General features: G+C 40.1%; 1 protein-coding gene across 1 annotated transcript in view; it reads left to right on the top strand.

The window, feature by feature from the left end:
- Window positions 1–17,267, top strand: part of TMOD2 (tropomodulin 2) — a 46,590-nt gene extending 29,323 nt beyond the window's left edge. The window contains exons 7-10 of the mRNA XM_019442112.2: window positions 1,210–1,317; window positions 8,214–8,357; window positions 14,845–14,989; window positions 16,947–17,267. Of these exons, the coding sequence (XP_019297657.1) occupies window positions 1,210–1,317; window positions 8,214–8,357; window positions 14,845–14,989; window positions 16,947–16,981 (432 nt within the window). The 3' untranslated portion in view covers window positions 16,982–17,267. The remainder of the gene's footprint in view (window positions 1–1,209; window positions 1,318–8,213; window positions 8,358–14,844; window positions 14,990–16,946) is intronic.
- The last annotated feature ends 354 nt before the right edge of the window (window positions 17,268–17,621 follow it).

The raw sequence follows: 17,621 nt of genomic DNA, 5'->3' as shown, positions 1-17,621 counted from the left end.
CTATCTGCGGTTTTGCTTTCCATGGTTTGCAGTTACCGCAGTCAACCACCACAGTGCAGAAGTAGATGATCCTCCTGACAGACTGTCAGAAGGTCATTAGTAGCCTAACCCTCTATCACAGTGCTTATGTCATTCACCTCACCTCATTCCATAGGCATTTTATCATCTCACATCACAAGAAGAAGGGTGAGTATAGCTATCTTTTGAGAGAGAGGGAGGGACCACATTCATGTAACTTTTATTACAATATATTGTTACAAGTGTTGTTTTATTATTGGCTACTGTTGTCGATCTCTTACTGTGCCTAAGTTATAAATTAAACTTTATCATAGGTATGTGTGTATGTACAGGAAAAAACATATTATAAGTGTTCAGTGCTATCCGTGGTTACAGGCATACACTCAAGGTCTTGGGACATATCCCCCATGGATAAGGGGAACTTACTGTATCTCATTTAATCTGTAGTGGCACTTAAGGAGATTAAATTGCTCACGGCCATGGAGCTAGTCTGTAGTGAACCCAGGATTCATATCAACCTCTAGTCTACCCCGTATTGCCTGCCTCCCAGTGGTTGGGGCTGTGCTAAGTGCTGTGAAAGATGGAGTAAGATTCATTTTGTCTTTATTCTGAAAAACTTATATTAGGAGAAAAATACTAAATCAATAACTACAACATGATGTGGTAAGCCCCCAAGAGTTGTGGAATTGCAGATAAGGAAATTTTTTATCTTGCCTTGGAAAGCCAGTGAACAAAGGAGGTGATATTCAGCTGCCTCTTGAAAAATGAGTAGGAATTAATCAGAGAAAAGGACAGTAGAATTTCCAGGCAAAGGGAAAAGCATACATAAGAGTATGGAGGAGAGAAAGACCATGGTATATTAAAAGAATGGCACATAGATGAATCTGGCTAGAATATAGAGAATGAAAGAGAAAAGGAGTGGGGTTTGGTATGTGCATAATTTCTTGGTCAGAGTGAACAGAACAGGGAAGCCAGAATGTCATGTTGTGTTAGATTCCCTTGTTAGATACTAAGTGGTGCTGTCGGCCCAGGATGGCTTGGCTGCTGGAGGATGGGTAATGAGTATTTTAGAAGGGATGTCACACGTTTAGCCATCTAAACACATAAGGTATTTAAAAGCTGTGGGTCTTGAGTTGGGGTGGGGGAGCTACAGAATGGTCTATCAACCCTCTGTGCCTTCCCCCATTTTAGAACATTCCAATTCCAACCCTGAAGGAATTTGCAAAGGCTCTGGAAACCAACACTCACGTAAAGAAGTTCAGCCTGGCTGCAACCCGCAGCAATGACCCTGTGGCAATTGTGAGTAAAATTTCAGAAATATTACAGGAAAATATTTAATTTGTTAGAAACTATTTTTAATGTGTTCTATAAATTAACAGTTTTTAGATCTGGTAATTTTCTACACAGTTAAACACATTAGTTATAATAAGACAATAAAACAGAACCCATCTGTCAGGCACTTTGAATTAACTAAAATTTTGTTAGCAGTACACTTTGAGGAGAAAGAAATAAGATTAGATTAGGCATTTAGCTACATAAATATTAGCTTTTGCTCTGTACTTAGTACAAATTTTCTGGAGCTTTTGCATCTATATTAACATAATGTCACAGTCAATGGATATTCTAAGACTCCCAAATCCTACAGGAACTGAGCATGTATAAAAGTATTAAAGTGTATTTCATTTTAACCTTTGAAATGGATTATTATGTTTCAAAAATATTTTAAACAACTAGATCTTAAAACATTTTTTGTTAACCAGAATACGAAAAAAGTAACCCGCCAAAAGCCCTGTTCCTTCCATGCATTTTAGATAATTCAGCTAAATAAGGAAGGCCCTTGGCCTAAGTAAATACTACAACTGTTACCACCATCAATGTTATTGCTATAAATAGCTAACATTTCTTCAGCAATTAGTAAACACCAGCAGTAAGCTCTATGCATTACACACGTCAGCTCACCTAATCCTCACTATAATACTATAAGGTATGTGCCGTTATTAGTTCCCACTGTAACAAATGAGCAATCTGAGGCTCAGCAAGGTTGAATATCTTTTCCAGGGTAACACAGCCAGTAAGTGGCACCACCGGGTCCTCCCGATTCTATAGCCAGGTTGCTTTAACCATCAAGCTATGCTGTTTTTATACACAATGCCTCAACTTTCATACTTTTGCTAAAGTATATCAGTTTTGGGGAGCCCGAACATCAGCCTGTAATTCTACAGCATCTAATGCTCAGCCTTTGAGTCAAGCTAGAAAAACAAGTTTTCTTGACGTGATGATGTGATTTAAAGATTTAAAGCAACATGTCTGTTGGAAGATCTAAGATAGCATTAAAAACGGAAAGTAAAATGAAAGTAATGGCTACCTACTGCAGTGTTAGCACAGAGTAGATGTTTGGACACTTGTTAAATGGATGAATACCATGCCCTCCAACCTCTCAGCAATAGAGAATATTTCTGTGATGACCACAGCAAATATAAAATAAGCACTCATGTAAGAGGAACTAAGCTACAGAATTGATGTTTTCACCAGCAGTAATTATATCTCAATTTGTGGGTTGAAAGAAGTTTTGAATTTGAAACCTTACCATTAAAATAGTGAAATAGCAGAACTAGATCATTGGTAAAGGTGAAATCAGTTATTTAAGGACTTTTATCGGTATATGATTTTATATAATCTCTGTCGTTCAGTAGATAGGTTCTCAATAAAGCAAAATATTCCCAGTACATTTTGTATGCAAGTGACTAGGGTATGAATAAAGAAATGATTTGTCACTTCAGTGTATTACATGACAGTAAAACTGCAGGGATGGAAATAGGTTGTAGTCCACTGTCAACCCTACTAGCAAATAATGTGACTCTTCCATTCAGTCAAATAGCTAACTTGCTAAGTGGTCTAAATAAAATCCAAATATAATCATTTCTTTGATACTGTTTTTAGTGCAACAGCTATGTGTTGCAAGCATACCGTGTGACTCTGGCTCACCACACAATTGTAAGGAATAGTTGCAGTTCTTCAGGGTGTGAAAAGATAAGCCTCTCTGGCCTTATTCCTAGATGGCTTTATATTGTCCAGCCCTCACCTGGCTGCCCCCATGGCTCTCCTTTCAGTCATGCCAGAGTGGAGAAAGCTACTTTCCAACCTACTGTAGGTTGAAAATTGGTTGATTACCCCATAGGCAATAGAGATCTTCCAACTTTGATTATCCCTAGCAACTGCCTGCAAAGAATTAAAGATGGGAGCGCCTGGCTGGCTCAGTCAGTAGAGCATGTAACTCTAGATTTGGGGGTTGTGAGTTTGAGCCCACTTTGGGTCGAGAGATTACCTTAAAAAAAGAGAGAGGAGGGGCGCCTGGGTGGCGCAGTCGGTTAAGCGTCCGACTTCAGCCAGGTCACGATCTCACGGTCCGTGAGTTCGAGCCCCGCGTCAGGCTCTGGGCTGATGGCTCAGAGCCTGGAGCCTGTTTCTGATTCTGTGTCTCCCTCTCTCTCTGCCCCTCCCCCGTTCATGCTCTGTCTCTCTCTGTCCCAAAAATAAATAAAACACGTTGAAAAAAAAAAATTAAAAAAAAAAAAAAGAGAGAGAGGAAAAAAATAATGAAAGATCAGTGTTAAAGCAAAGAGTTTTAAGAGACTTCTTTGTAAGATTCAGGAACAGATTCAATGAAGTACTTGTGGGATTACTGTAAAGGTAGGCAAATTATGTGTATGTGAGATGGCATTATCCCCACTTTGCAGATGAGGCAACCGAGGCTCATAGATGTTGAGTAATTTAACTAAGACTACACATCATGTAGACAAGCCAGGAAGTGAATTTAAGTGACCTGTAATTCGGTTCAGTTCACCATGCCCCAAGTACTTACATGCAACCACATCTCTAGCAGGGAGCAGAAAAAGTCCACATACATTAAAAAATGCTCTTTTAGACAGTACTGTCCATAACAAATAAAATGAGATAGCCACAAATGTAAGCCACATGTATAAATATAAAAATTTTCTGGTAGCCACATTAAAAAAAAGAAATAGGTGGAATTCATTTTAATAATATATTTTATTTGAACCAATATATCCCAAGTATGATCATTTCGAAATGTAATGTGAAAATGTAATAAGGTATTTTACATTATTTTTTTCATACTGCATCTTTGAAATCTAGTGCGTGTTTTATATTTACAGCATGTCTCAATTCAGACCAGCCGTTTTTCAAGGGCTTAATAGCCACATGTGCCTTGAGGCTACCCTTTGGATGAGGCAGGTTTGGACAATGCAGGAAATTGGATTTCCCTACAATCCTGTGAAGTACAGAAAGCAAAACCTTCTCTTTAAAAATGTATTTCTACTGTAATTATTTATATAACATTTAAGAAATCTGGTCTTTGTTTTACCGATGTTATCCCCAGCACATGTAATAGATGCTTAAATATTTGCTGGACTGAAATTAACTTGGGCCTACAGCCCAGGGTTATGTTTGGCTGGGTCTCCCTTGTTTTGTTCACTATGAGAAAAGTGTTTTCTCAAGTTTAAAAGAAATTGGCAAGGTCCTGGCTACTTGCCAGGAAGTCCTGCAACTTTTTTTATAAAGGCCTAATTGCTCCGACATTTTGTTATTCTAATAATGAGCGTAAATCCTGAAGCCTGGGGCGTCCATGAGGAAAAGCCTGATGCATTTCCTTCTGATGCTGTAATTAAAATGTGTGCGTTTAATTCTAATTAAGGACCTAGCAGGGAATAAATACACTTTAATTTACATGGTGTACAATAAGGTTAGTCCAAATCTTTGAGCTTTCTTTGCAGTTAAAGCAAGTGCTTGTCGAATACACAGGATTCTTCTAGTCTGGTGCTTCTCAGCTCAGGGTAATTTTGCTCTCCGGGGGACATTTGGCAGTGTCTGAAGATATTTTTGGTTGTCATGACTGGGAAGGGTACTATTGGCATTTAATGGGTCTCAGAAGCTGCTAAACATGCTGCAATACACAGGACAACCTCCCACAACAAAGAGTTCTCTGGCCTCAACTGTCATTGGTGCCAAGGTTGAGAAATCCTGTTCTGATCCCAAGTTAGATTCCTTCTCTTCCTTCTTCCTGTGTTTTCCACCATAAAAATAATTAAAATAATATAGAAGTTCCTTGTTCCATTCCCCAGAGCAATCGGTATTACCAATTTGTTTTTCATTCTTCTAGTTGTTGTCTTTATAACTTTAATTAAAGTGGTTGTCAACCCTGGTGAACATTAATCACCTGGAGAGCTTTTAAAAAATTTAGCAGTCCAGGCTACATACAGCCTGAGATTCCGATTTACTTCATCTGGGGTGAGGCCCAAGCATTGGTATACATTTTGAAGCTTCTAGATCATTCTAATGTACAGCCAGAGTAGAAAACCACTGATATGCACACTTTTTTGTTTTTGATCTTTTGTTTCTCCATTAGAAAAGCTGATGGCAGTTCTGTACTCTGCCTTCATCCCTTTTCCTTTTTCTGCCTCAAGTTGTAGTTATTCCATTATGTTCACACATTTCAGCTTTATGTGTGTTTTATGCCATTATATTCTATGTTTTGTTAAGAGATTGATTGCAGAAATTTAAAACTTACCACCAATATTTACAATTACCTAAATATGTAAATATAGAAATCTCTTTCTCATGGCCCTTACAGTCTAGGGACTAATGCTGGTCTGAGTCTTGTTACTTTGTTAAGTAACTTATTTTCTCTTGCTAGAAACTTTTCTGAAATTTCACTTGTATGTGACCACTTATGAGACTTTTTACTCATTTTGCTGAGCGTCCAGTGCATTCTTTTTTTTTTTTTTTTATGTTTGTTTTTGAGAGAGAGAAGAGCGCTAGAGTGAAGGAGGGGCAGAGAAAGAGGGAGAAACAGAGAATCCCAAGCAGGCTCTGCACCAGCAGTGCAGAGCCTGACGTGGGGCTCGAAATCACAGACTGTGAGATCATGGCATGCGCTGAAATCAAGAGATGCTTAACTGACGAAGCCACCTAGGTGCCCCCAGTGGGTTCTTTCAGATAAAAATTCATAGTTCTCTTCAACTCTAGGAAATTTTTTCCTATTATTTTATAATTTCTTCCCCTCTGATGTCTTTTTTTTTCTTTTGTCCTTCTGAAACTCCTACTAGATAAATGTTGAACTTCTGTATCTTTCCCTGTATCTTTTAACATTTCTTTCCTATTTTCTCTATCTTTGTCTTTTTACTCGACATTCTGGGGAATATCCCAGATTTATGTTCTCACTTACCAACTTGGTCTTCAGCCGTGTTCATTTTGTAATTCTGGATGTCATTTACTTGTCTTTATTTTAATGTAATATTTAAATTTTTCAACACATTTTCATGTACATATTCTTCTTTTTCCCCCCATAATAGCCAGTACTTATTTTATTAATAGAGTATGTTTTCTTTCTTTTTTGGGGAGAGGGAAGAGGGACAATAATAATTAAAATGTTTATATTTGTTTCTGTTCCCTTGAAAGATCTCTGCTCCCTCTGGAGCATGCTGTGCTATTGGTTGACTTGGCTTTTCTCTTCCATGATGTTGGTTTTCCTAGTATGTCTGGCAATCACTGGTTGCCAGATTTCTGAATAGAGAATGAGGTTGTTTTGTGTAAACCAGGATCATTTCCTCCATAGTTGTGTAGATCTGTTTCATCAACAGACCTCTCCCTTAAAAGGGAGACCCTTTTGGGGCACCTGGGTGGCTCAGTCGGTTGGGTGTCCGACTTCAGCTCAGGTCATGATCTCACAGTCCGTGGGTTCGAGCCCCGCGTCGGGCTCTGTGCTGACAGCTCGGAGCCTGGAGCCTGCTTCGGATTCTGTGTCTCCCTCTCTCTGCCACTCCCTTGCTCATGTTCTGTCTCTCTCTGTCTCAAAAATAAATAAAAACATTAAAAAAATTTTTTAAAGGGAGATGCTTTCTATTTCTCCATTTGTCACCATCCAACAGGCTATGTATTTTCTTTATTGATGTATCAACTGCCCTCCTGCTCAAATATAAACTGTCTTTTGACAGGGATTTTTATTTCCTCTGCTGCCAGCACACTGTAGAAACCCAATAGTCTTTTTTGAATAAGTGAATGAATGAATGAATGAATGAGTGCTTTTGTAAGCAGGCAGGTGAATTTTCTAGCAGCCTTCTCTTGAAGGGTATATACGGGGAGCTGACAGGTGGCCTGGGAGTCCCCCACAACTCTACAGTTAGGAGGGGCTTCACTCTGGGAGGGGTACATTGCAGTATGTTTCATCCCTGGACATGGCTGCTTCTCCTCTCTGTTTCTGCCACATGGTATCAGGTGGTAGGTCTGAAGGTGCCCTGTTTCTGTGTGGCTTCTGTCTCAGGGAAGCTATGGGGAGGGGCAATGTGCTCTCCATCTGCTCTGGTTGTTCCATTTGTTCCGAAGGCAGTTCTTTGATGCAATGCCCCAGTCAGGACTTACCTCTGGCATCTCAGGCAACAACTTTTTTTGTGTTCATTTCTCCATCAATATTTCTTTTTTTTCTGTGCGTCAGCAATTTTTCAAGGGAATGGCCCTCTGTTTTGTTTGTTTGTTTCTTGTACTGTGAGAGTTCCAGTCACTCAAAGATTTTATCTTTTATGATAATGGGAAACATTGGGCACAAGGGGAACAGGCAGGTGCATGCATTTGTTGTTTTGAACTGAGAGTCTCCAGTGGGTTTGCCACTCTGAGTGGTGATTATATTCAAAAGTTATCTTTGAGGAATTCTGATTTATAGATGACCTGAAATAATATCAGTAGTGCCCATATGCTAGTCAACAGTAAAGTTTTTTTTAAGCTATTCATAGCAAAGGGGACAAAATAAAACAATTCAGAGATCATGTCCTTTCTTTGTTTTTCCTAATGTTAAAATGCTTTTTCTCAGAGAAAAAACCGCAAAACAAAACTGACAATGATAGCAGATGGTAGTGGGATTTTTTTCAATGTCCACACCTTACAAAGTTGGTAATCCTGTGTCAGGATTTTTTGGCTTTATTTTTTGTTTTACAGGTATGTAAAATTCACAGGTCTGGTCTGAATTATTTTAAATTACTATCTTTGTTACTTGGAGGTGAAAGTTTGATTTGACTCAGTTTTTCTTTAAGTATGTAAAAAACATCTGTGTTTCATTTGGCGGTGGGGAATTCAGTAAATAAATCTTTAGCAGCATTAATGGTTATTTCTTTTTTCATAATAAGGCTTTTGCAGATATGCTGAAAGTAAACAAGACCTTGAAAAGCCTAAACATCGAATCCAATTTTATCACTGGGACTGGAATCCTGGCCCTGGTAGAAGCACTAAGAGAAAATGACACCTTGACAGAGATCAAGATCGACAACCAGGTGTGACTCACAGGGTGCATGTGAAAGGGGGGTGCTGCAGGGGACTGAGTTAAAAGCCAAAGTTCTGTGACTCGATTTGATGTTCTGGTTTTCCTGTAAGTTGTAATAGCTTCTGGCCTGTGGAGGGCGTGTGGGAGAGCATGACAATAACTAAACCATGCACAGTGAGGCAGCCTGAGACCTAAGAAGCCAGCTCTCCCCCAGCCCTAGGCTAGTCAGGCACCAGGGGAGAGAGGAGGTGGGGCCAGAGGTGTTGACAGCTGCCTTGTGCAGCCATCATCACCCATGTCCCTAGCAGGAATCTCAGCTCAGAATGTCCCAGCCCACCTGAGACTGTGGCTACAAGGAGAAAGCAGACTGGCCATGCCCAGAGACAGACTCTTTGCTGTTGGTCGAAGGCTGCCAGAGCTGGAGAAAAAGGACTCCTGCAGTCTGGGGCACGCCACAGAGCCTGTTTAGAGGAATCCGGGTTCTAGAAGATGATCTGGCTTAGAGTAGCAGGCCACACCCACAATGTGATCACAGTCTCAGCTCTGTTGCAGTGTTTTTTAGGTTCCCGTCAGCAACCAAAGCAAGCTGCTTTTCTCCAGGACCACATCTTCCTTACCCTGAAGGCCTCTTTTCCCAGAATCAGCCTGCAGTGTTTCAAGTTGCTCTGCTGGCTTCGGCTGGCTCCTGCTGTCAGACAGCAAATCTAGGTTCTCGGCCTAATGCTTTTGCCTTGCCACTTTTGCTATGGGGAACTGTCTGCCATGGGACTCAGTGAATCTGAGGGGTCTGGATACTGTCTAGTGTGAAGAAAGGGCCCTGCGACGTCCCAGAGAGAGGGGAGAGCACAGATCCTTGTGCAATGAGTATTCTCCTGGGGGGTGATGGGAGGGGCAGTGGAGGAGTACCCCCTGCATGTCTGGAAATTCCTGATCTAAACCCTCCAACATCTGATAGAGCCCCAGGCTCTCACCCAGGACTTTTGCTTAAGTCTGGAAACCCCCACCAGGCCCCATGAACAGCTCTACTCTCCTTTTTTGCTGTCAGGACACATGGGCTGCTTCAGTGCATGTCCTCTGCCCCTCACCTCCTCTCAAGGCTTGTTGCCAGGGGAGCAGGGGAACCGTGCAGAAGACAGATGTTCCTTTACTCACCCTCCCCAGACAGGGTACATCACCAAAGTAGCTTTCCCAAATGAAAGTATGCAAAGGGGATATGCATACCCAGCCATACACACTCAGGAAGCTCAATGCTGTGTATCCTGGTGTGTATCCAGAGACATGAAGGGAGTGGGGGAGTAGGAAATAAAGAAAGGGGCATCAGGGAATAAGAGGTTAGGAAAATGAGCCAGAGAGAGATATAAAGTGAAAGAAAAGAAGTGATCCTCAGGAATATTTATCAAATGAACTACTATAAGGAAGAAGTTAAGTGGGCTCTTAATAAATTCTTTCCAGGACATCTATGAAAGAAATGGATACTTTATTCCAAAGTATATTTATCTTCTTGTATAATGTGAAACCCCACATCTGAAGTAATGTTCCAGATACTCTGTTCCTAGTTCCTTGTAAGATACCACCTAGTTAGGATTGCCAGATAGAATGTAGTTAAATTTGAATTTCAGATAAGCAACAAATAATTTTTAGTAGAAGTATGTATCATGAAATACTTGAGACATACTATCCTAAAAATATGTTTATTTTTATTTATTAAAATTATTTATTATCAATCAAAATTCAAATTTAACTAGGTGTCCTATATTTTTATTTGATAAATCTAGCAATCCTACACCTAATGAATGAAATGGAATCCTGTACGTTGAGAAAGAGCAGCTTTTTTTTTTTTTTTAATGTTTATTCATTTTGGAGAGGGCAGGGGACAGAGGATCCAAAGCAGGCTCCACCATGATAGCAGCAACCCCAAGCCTGATAAGGGGCTCAAACCCATGAGATCATGACCTGAGCTCACATGAGATCAAACCCATGAGATTGTGACCTGAGCTGAAGTTGGTCGCTCAACCAAGTAAGCCACCAAAGCACCCAGAGCAGCTTTTATAATGCATGTGAATACAACCCTGAAATACAAAACCTGAATTTGCTCTCTTAAATCCCCTTTATTAATTTTTTTAGATAAAGTCCTTATTTTATTTTATTTTATTTTATTTTATTTACTTTATTATTTTATTTTATTTTATTTTATTTATTTTATTTTATTTTATATGTTTTTATTTATTTTTGAGAGAGAGAGCGTGAGCCAGGGAGGGGCAGAGAGAGACTGAGACACAGAATCTGAAGCAGGCTCCAGGCTTTGAGCTGTCAGCACAGAGCCCGACGTGGGGCTCAAACCCACATACCATGAGATTATGAACTGAGCCAAAGTCAGATGCTTAACTGACTGAGCCACCCGGGTGCCCTATAAAGTTTTTTTTTTTTTAATTATTTATTGGGGCTCCCAGGTGGCTCAGTTGTTTAAGCATCCCAACTACGGCCTAGGTCGTGATCTCACAGTTCGTGAGTTCAAGCCCCATGTTGGGATCTGTGCTGACAGCTCGGAGCCTGGAGTCTGCTTCAGATTCTGTGTTTCCCTCTCTTTCTGCTCCTCCCCCGTTCACACTCAGTCTCTATCAAAAATAAATAAACATCAAAAAAAATTTTTTTCAATTATTTATTTTGAGAGAAAGAGAGAATGAGTGAGGGAGGGGCAGAGTGAGGGTTGATGGGGGGTGGGGGAGAGGGGAAAATGGGTGACAGGTATTGAGGAGGGTACTTGTTGGAATGAGCACTGGATGTTGTATGTAAGGGATGAACCATGGGAATCTACCCCAAAAACCAAGAGCACACTTTATACACTGTATGTTAGCCAATTTGACAATAAATTATATTTTAAAAAATTATTTTTTGAGAGAGAGAGAGAGAATGAGTGAGGGAGGGTCACAGTGGGAGGGAGAGAGAGAATCGCAAGAAGGCTCCACACTGTCAGCACAGAGCCCTATGCAGGCTCTGTGTGAGTGAGATCTCACAAAGTGTGAGTGAGATCATGACCTGAGCTGAAATCAAGAGTCAGATGCTTAATCGACTGAGCCACCCAGGTGCTCCACTTAAATCCCCTTTAAATTATCAACCTTCTCATCCTTCCTCAGTCATCTAGAATGGAACTATGTAATTTTTCAACCTTATTCCCCAATATGCCTCCAAAATAGCTGCTTTTTACTTGCGACAAGAAAGAGCATTGAAAAAAAAGAAAGAGGATTGAGACTTTGTAGAGCAACGAAAAATTCTTTGCTTTATTCCAAGAAAGAGGAAATTCAGAGTCAGACTTGTCTTCCATCCAAATTTTTTTTATTGACTGATAGGCTATTAGAAATAGACCTCGGTTTCTTCATCTATATAACGAAGGGTTTGAAGTAATCTGTAAGTTTCCTCAAGCAGGACCCATAGCCAAGACCAATTTAGCATCCTTGCACCAGGCAGCGGCACCCAAATGAAGGCCTGCTGAGAATCCATCACTGGGGCAGGCTGCTGTGGCTAGGCTCCAGGTGGATATGTAATGATTTAATCAGATGCCCCCTGTGAGAAGAATAATCAGTGATGCATATTAATGAAACAGATGGGTGACTGCTAAATAAATTTGAGTAAAAAAGGTCATTTAAAAAAGACAACAGAAGAAATGTATGCTTAACTTTTATTTCTTTTTTTCTTTGTATTTAGTGACTTATAAAGGAGAAATATATACAAATTATAAGAAATTTTGGCCTCCATTTGTTACCCTGGGCTTATATAACGCAAAAGACCTCAAAACGACTCAGGCTGAGAAAGAAAGATGCCCTGTGTTACATTACTTTCTCCCCTTTTTTATATGCTCCTTCCCCAAGTAATTTTCTGAAGCTCCTACATCCTTTATATAGCCACCAGTGTGCCCATGTTGACAGGAAAGTACTGCATGTTACCCCAGCGCAGGACTCCAAAGGCTTGAGATTTGTGAGGGGGAGTAAAGGGACTTTTAGCTCGTCCCTCCCGCCAGCCACATCCATCCACCCTTCTGCCCTTAGATAGCACCACTTGGCCCCTTCCAGGGGCATAAGGCATAGCAATGGCAGCCCCAACCTTAGCTCAGGTCTCAATACATCCCCACTGTTCTAAAACGTGTCATGAGCTAAAGTTGTTCATGGAACTGTGAGGTCAGGATCTCTTTTTTGCTGTCTGTCCCTCCCATTAGCTTAGAATGCTAATCTCTACACCGTGGATGCCCAGAGTTGTTATTGTCTGACTGGAAATACCACCTTTTGTTAATTTCTTGGGGAGAGACTGGTTTGACAGGTTGCTGGATGAAGAGAAAGAAAAGGAGCAGAGTTTGATCTGAGGACTCCCTAGGACACAAAAGTTCCTCCCTAAACTTTTCTCCTTCATCTACTCAATATTTAAAATTTCCGAATCTAAAAGGTATATTTTTAAAATATAATAAAGCAATCAAAATTGCATGATACTGGCACAGAAATAGACTTGGCAGAGCAATGGATTCCAGAAACCCATCTAAGTATGCCTGAGAATTTTGCAGTAAAGTAGTATTTCAACTCAGTGAGAAAAGGATAAAGTAAAAGATAATTTGGAATAATATTACTTTGGGACTCTATCTTAGTTCTTATACTAAAATTCATTCCAGGTGAAATGAAGATTTAGATATGAAAATATATGAAGTCATAAAACAAATGGAGAAATCAGAAGGACTTCTGATAGAAGAAATCAGAAGAGCCTTCCCAAACATGATATAAAATCTAGGAGATTGGTAAATTTAGCCATATGAAAATTAGGAAAGGTCTTTATAGTAATCAAAACGAAAGTCAAAAGACAAACTGAGCAACGTATTTTCACAACACATTTGACAAAAGGTTCATTTCCTAATATATGAGAAACTTACAAATCAATAAAGAAACAAACACGGGAACCATAAGCTGGTAAAAGAAAAAATATACAAATGACAGAGATTGGTAGTTTCCAAAAAGAGAAATACAGATGCATAAGAAAATTAATTGTTCTGATTCATAATTTGAGAAATGCAAATTAAAGCAATTAAATAAATACAAGTAGAATATAAATCTTCACCTATTAGAGTGACAAAGATGAAAAAGATTCGTAACATGGGAATGTTGGCCAGGGTGGGGAAAACAGTAAATCTCAAACACTGTTAGTAGGAGTAAAAATTGTCATATTTTTGAGGATAAGTCATGAACATATCAAAATTTGAAACATGCTTACTCTTGCGCACAGCTCTAATTTTCCCTACAGGCACACGTGCAGAAATGCCATAGGATAGACTACGTGTGCGAGGGAAGTTCACTGCAGCATTGTTAGGAATAGTAGAAATGGAAAGCAATGTAAAAGTAAGTAGGACCTAGCTAAATAAGTTATTCTCCATCACCACAATGGAGTACTGGAGAGCTGTTTATAAGTATGAGAGACATGTATATTTACCCGTGAAAAGGTGTCCTTAATGTTAAATGAAAAATAAAAACACATTTCAGAACAATATGCTGGTATAATCCATTTATGTGAAAAAAAGAATAGATGTACATGTGGTTATGTAGACATACAAATGCATAGAAAATGTTTTAAAAGACTGTATATCATATGCCAAACAGGCTTTCTCTATGGGGAATGGAAATACTGGGGGAAGGGGGCTTTTGTTTTTTATACACTTTTTGTGTGCTTTTTCTAAATAAACCTACACTTTTTACTTAAAACTTTTAATAAATATATTATGGAAAAATTAAATTTTATTTTTATTAATTGTTAAATTTTGATTAATTTTAAATTCCTATATTTACATGCCCCCATATTTTAAAAAAAGTTCTAGTTTTAATTTTTTTTTAATTCTGTATTTCAACTTAACAAACACACACTAAAAACCAAGAACCCTCTTTCCACCAAACTTAAAAAACTTGGAGATTTTTCTACAGCCCAATAACCCCTTCAGCATTTGATAATTCTCCTGGCCGTGGTTCAAACCACAATGAAGTTTCTCTGGGATCTCCCAGTGAGACTCTGCTGAGAAAGAATAGCCATCCAGCAGATGATCTTTGATTAGTTTTGGATATAGATCCCAGAATAAAAAATTCAGCAATTGGATTGATTCCTGTAAGATGGTTTCACTATTTAAAAACACTCTTTATTTAAACCACAGAAACTGGGGTAAATTGGAAACACCGAATATTAGCTTTGCTTTAATTTTACGTGCGGAATCAACTTTTCCTTCGTAAGTAATTTGCTTAGTCTTTTCAGTTTAGCATGCCAGCAGATTGGGCTGTCTGTTGGATTTTGCTTCTAGACAAGGAGCCGGTCTCAAGTGACTGCAAGGGAGAAAATCTCAAGTGACTTTATTCCTTTCAAAGTGAGACTTTACCCCTTTACTTTTTTGTCCACCAAGTAGCTATGCATCTTTCCCATGCAAGTAACTGTTTCCTTGTCCTTCTTGGTCGTCCTGTATATGTGTCCGCACCTGCAACCAGAGGCAGCAGTTGGGAACAGCTGTGGAGATGGAAATTGCCCAGATGCTCGAGGAGAATTCAAGGATCCTCAAGTTTGGATATCAGTTTACCAAGCAAGGGCCTCGAACAAGGGTGGCAGCCGCAATCACCAAGAATAATGACCTGGGTAATGCAGCCCTATTGTGTGCTGTTAGTGATTAGAAGAGCATGATGACCGTTTCTTTCTCCACTTCAGATACAATATCGCACAGACATCATTCCACTGGCCTTTGGTGTCAGCCCCTGATCAAAGGCACATTGCTACATTATCCTAGGAATTCTCATCAGCTTCATAGTGTCTCAGTTTTATAGTAGCATTCTCTCAAAAACTCTTTGTTCTTTTCTTCCAGACAACCTTTGAGTTTTGCTTGGTTTCCTTTATGTGTTTGGTTCGCCTTTACTTAGTTCTTACATGTAATCACCCTGTGTTGTTATCTGCACCAGAAGATGGATGCAGTGATGTGGAGATTCCCAGTTCACTTATGTTTGACTTCTGACTATGCTTTGCACTTGGGTTCAAATGTCTGATACTTTGGTGATTTCCATGTGAAGTAAACTAATGGAACTATGTTATAAAGGTTAAACTTAGAAGTAGCTCTTTCAGTTAGTCCCTCTTTCATTTTTCCTGCTGCCTACTCTTTGCCAAGGATCCATGCCATTTCTTCTGTTAGGATGAGAGGGGGCATATCCTGGTCAACCAGAGCACAGAAGAATGGGACAGATTGGGAAAGCTCGGTCTGGGCACGGCTCAGTCACCTGAAGCAGCATGGCAAAAGGACATCCAGGGAGCAGACAGTCACCTGACAAGCAGTCAGCCAATAGCGAAACTCAGTCCTCAGTTTGAGTTTCAGGGACAGAATGCGAGACCTTGGACAGGAGAACTGGGCCCAATATTCCACTAAGTAGAGTGCTGGCCACGGGTTGGATTCAGATGGCAGATAAGACGGAAACCAAGGGTTAGAACCAGAAGGGGCAGGTGAAGATTAGTGTCCATTTCCCTGCCCAGACATGCTTAACCAAGATGCTGAGTCCCAGCTGAGGTGTGGTGTGTGGCCTCCAGAGGCTGGCCAGGCACATGGCAGTGCTTACCCTTGGGATGTAGAAGATGGGAGCTGGCGGGGGGGGCGGGGAGGGGGGGGGGAGGGAGGGTGGGCAGCCCAGTAAACAGGGCTTTGGGGAGGGGTGAAGGCACCGAGGAAGGGCACATGGAGACCACAGCTGATCAACATGAGACTATAGAGAAACACGCAAAACAAGAGGCTTGATTTAAATGGAGAAGCGATTTTGAGCCCAAGAGTGGTAGCTGTAGGCAATAGCTTTTGTCTAATTTTCTGTGGACTGGGCTATTTAAAGTTGAGAGTTGGGGCAGGACCACAGCCACAGCACCTTTTTGCCAAATCCGGGAAGGTTAGAGTAACCCTCTTCCTATGCACCAGACAAGCCAGCCGGTGAAGAGGTGAGAGGGGGAAATGGCTTGCAGAAACTGGAAATGGCCAGACGAGGCAACACTTTTGATACTAAACACCCGCTTAAGGGAACCTTAATCTCTGAGTTTACCTGCCATCCGAATCACCCCTTCCTTGGAGGTGGATAATTGGGTTTTTATTTAAAACAGGTTTAGAAACTTTGAACATCTGTTTGCAACTCCTCCTGGTCTTCAAGCCATAAGCAGAATTCATAGGTTGTGAATGTGTCATCCTGAGGAGTTAAAGCCAGCTGGGAATCAGGTTGCACAGAGGTCGAGATGTGCTAGAGATAAGTGACCATGGAAACCTTCAGAAGTTCACTGTTCTATGGGTCTATTCTGGACCTTCTACTCCATAGAAATTTCTAGCATCCCAGTTCCCAAATGTCAGACATAACTTGATTTAAATGTATGTTCCACAAGACTCTAGATTATTATATCATTTCCATTTATATCATTTATTGGGTAATTGAGTATTGAAACTTAAGATCACTACACCCTTACATGTGTGGGATTGCTATTCTGTGTAATGAATGTTGTTTGTCAGGAATTTAAGGACGATTCCTTCAATTTATCTTTTAAATTTTGTCTTTCTTTTTTTCCTTTATTTCTTACCTAGTTCGTAAAAAGCGAGTTGAAGGAGACCGAAGGTAAACTTCCACGAGAGGAGGCAAAGGTTCATCATGGCTGCCAATTAAAAATAAGCAAGCAAAAACTATTCTCCTTCCCCATCAGGACCATTTTATCAAAGGTTGTTCATTTCCGTTAACCACACAGCTCATAGTCTGTTGTTCTTTTTTAGCACTACTTATTTATCTTGGATTTTTTAATGTATCCAATTGTGTCATATGCTCATGGGCCCCTCTGGCAACTTGCACCAGTGGACTTAAGCAGATCTTAGTGCGTAACAGCAATGGAAAATGATTTAACCACTTTCATATTGGGTTGTCTGGCTTTCTTACATGAACTTTTTTTTTTTAATCACTGAAAGGAATTTAGTATATAAGTGTATTTGTAACTGTGATTACGATAGAGGCCTATCTCTGTTTACATGCATAGCTTTGAGTTAGGCTAAATACAACAGAAGTGTTCTTCTGACCACTTAAGAAGTTAGTATTGCCAATCTTTCACTGGGTGAGAACATATGACTGACTGAGCACAAATTCTCCCCTACCTCCAGAAAAATCACCAAACTCACATGCTCCACTGTTTGAAGAAGTGCACTAAACGCACGTGTCCTACTGTTTGAAGATCAGTGGTGTCATCTTCATAAAAGCAAGGCAGCATCGTGATA

Source organism: Panthera pardus, unplaced genomic scaffold (genome assembly GCF_024362965.1).
Source record: "Panthera pardus isolate Hobbes unplaced genomic scaffold, ASM2436296v1 HiC_scaffold_24, whole genome shotgun sequence".
Taxonomy (NCBI): Eukaryota; Metazoa; Chordata; class Mammalia; order Carnivora; family Felidae; genus Panthera; species Panthera pardus.
This window is presented reverse-complemented; position numbering and strand designations above follow the sequence as displayed.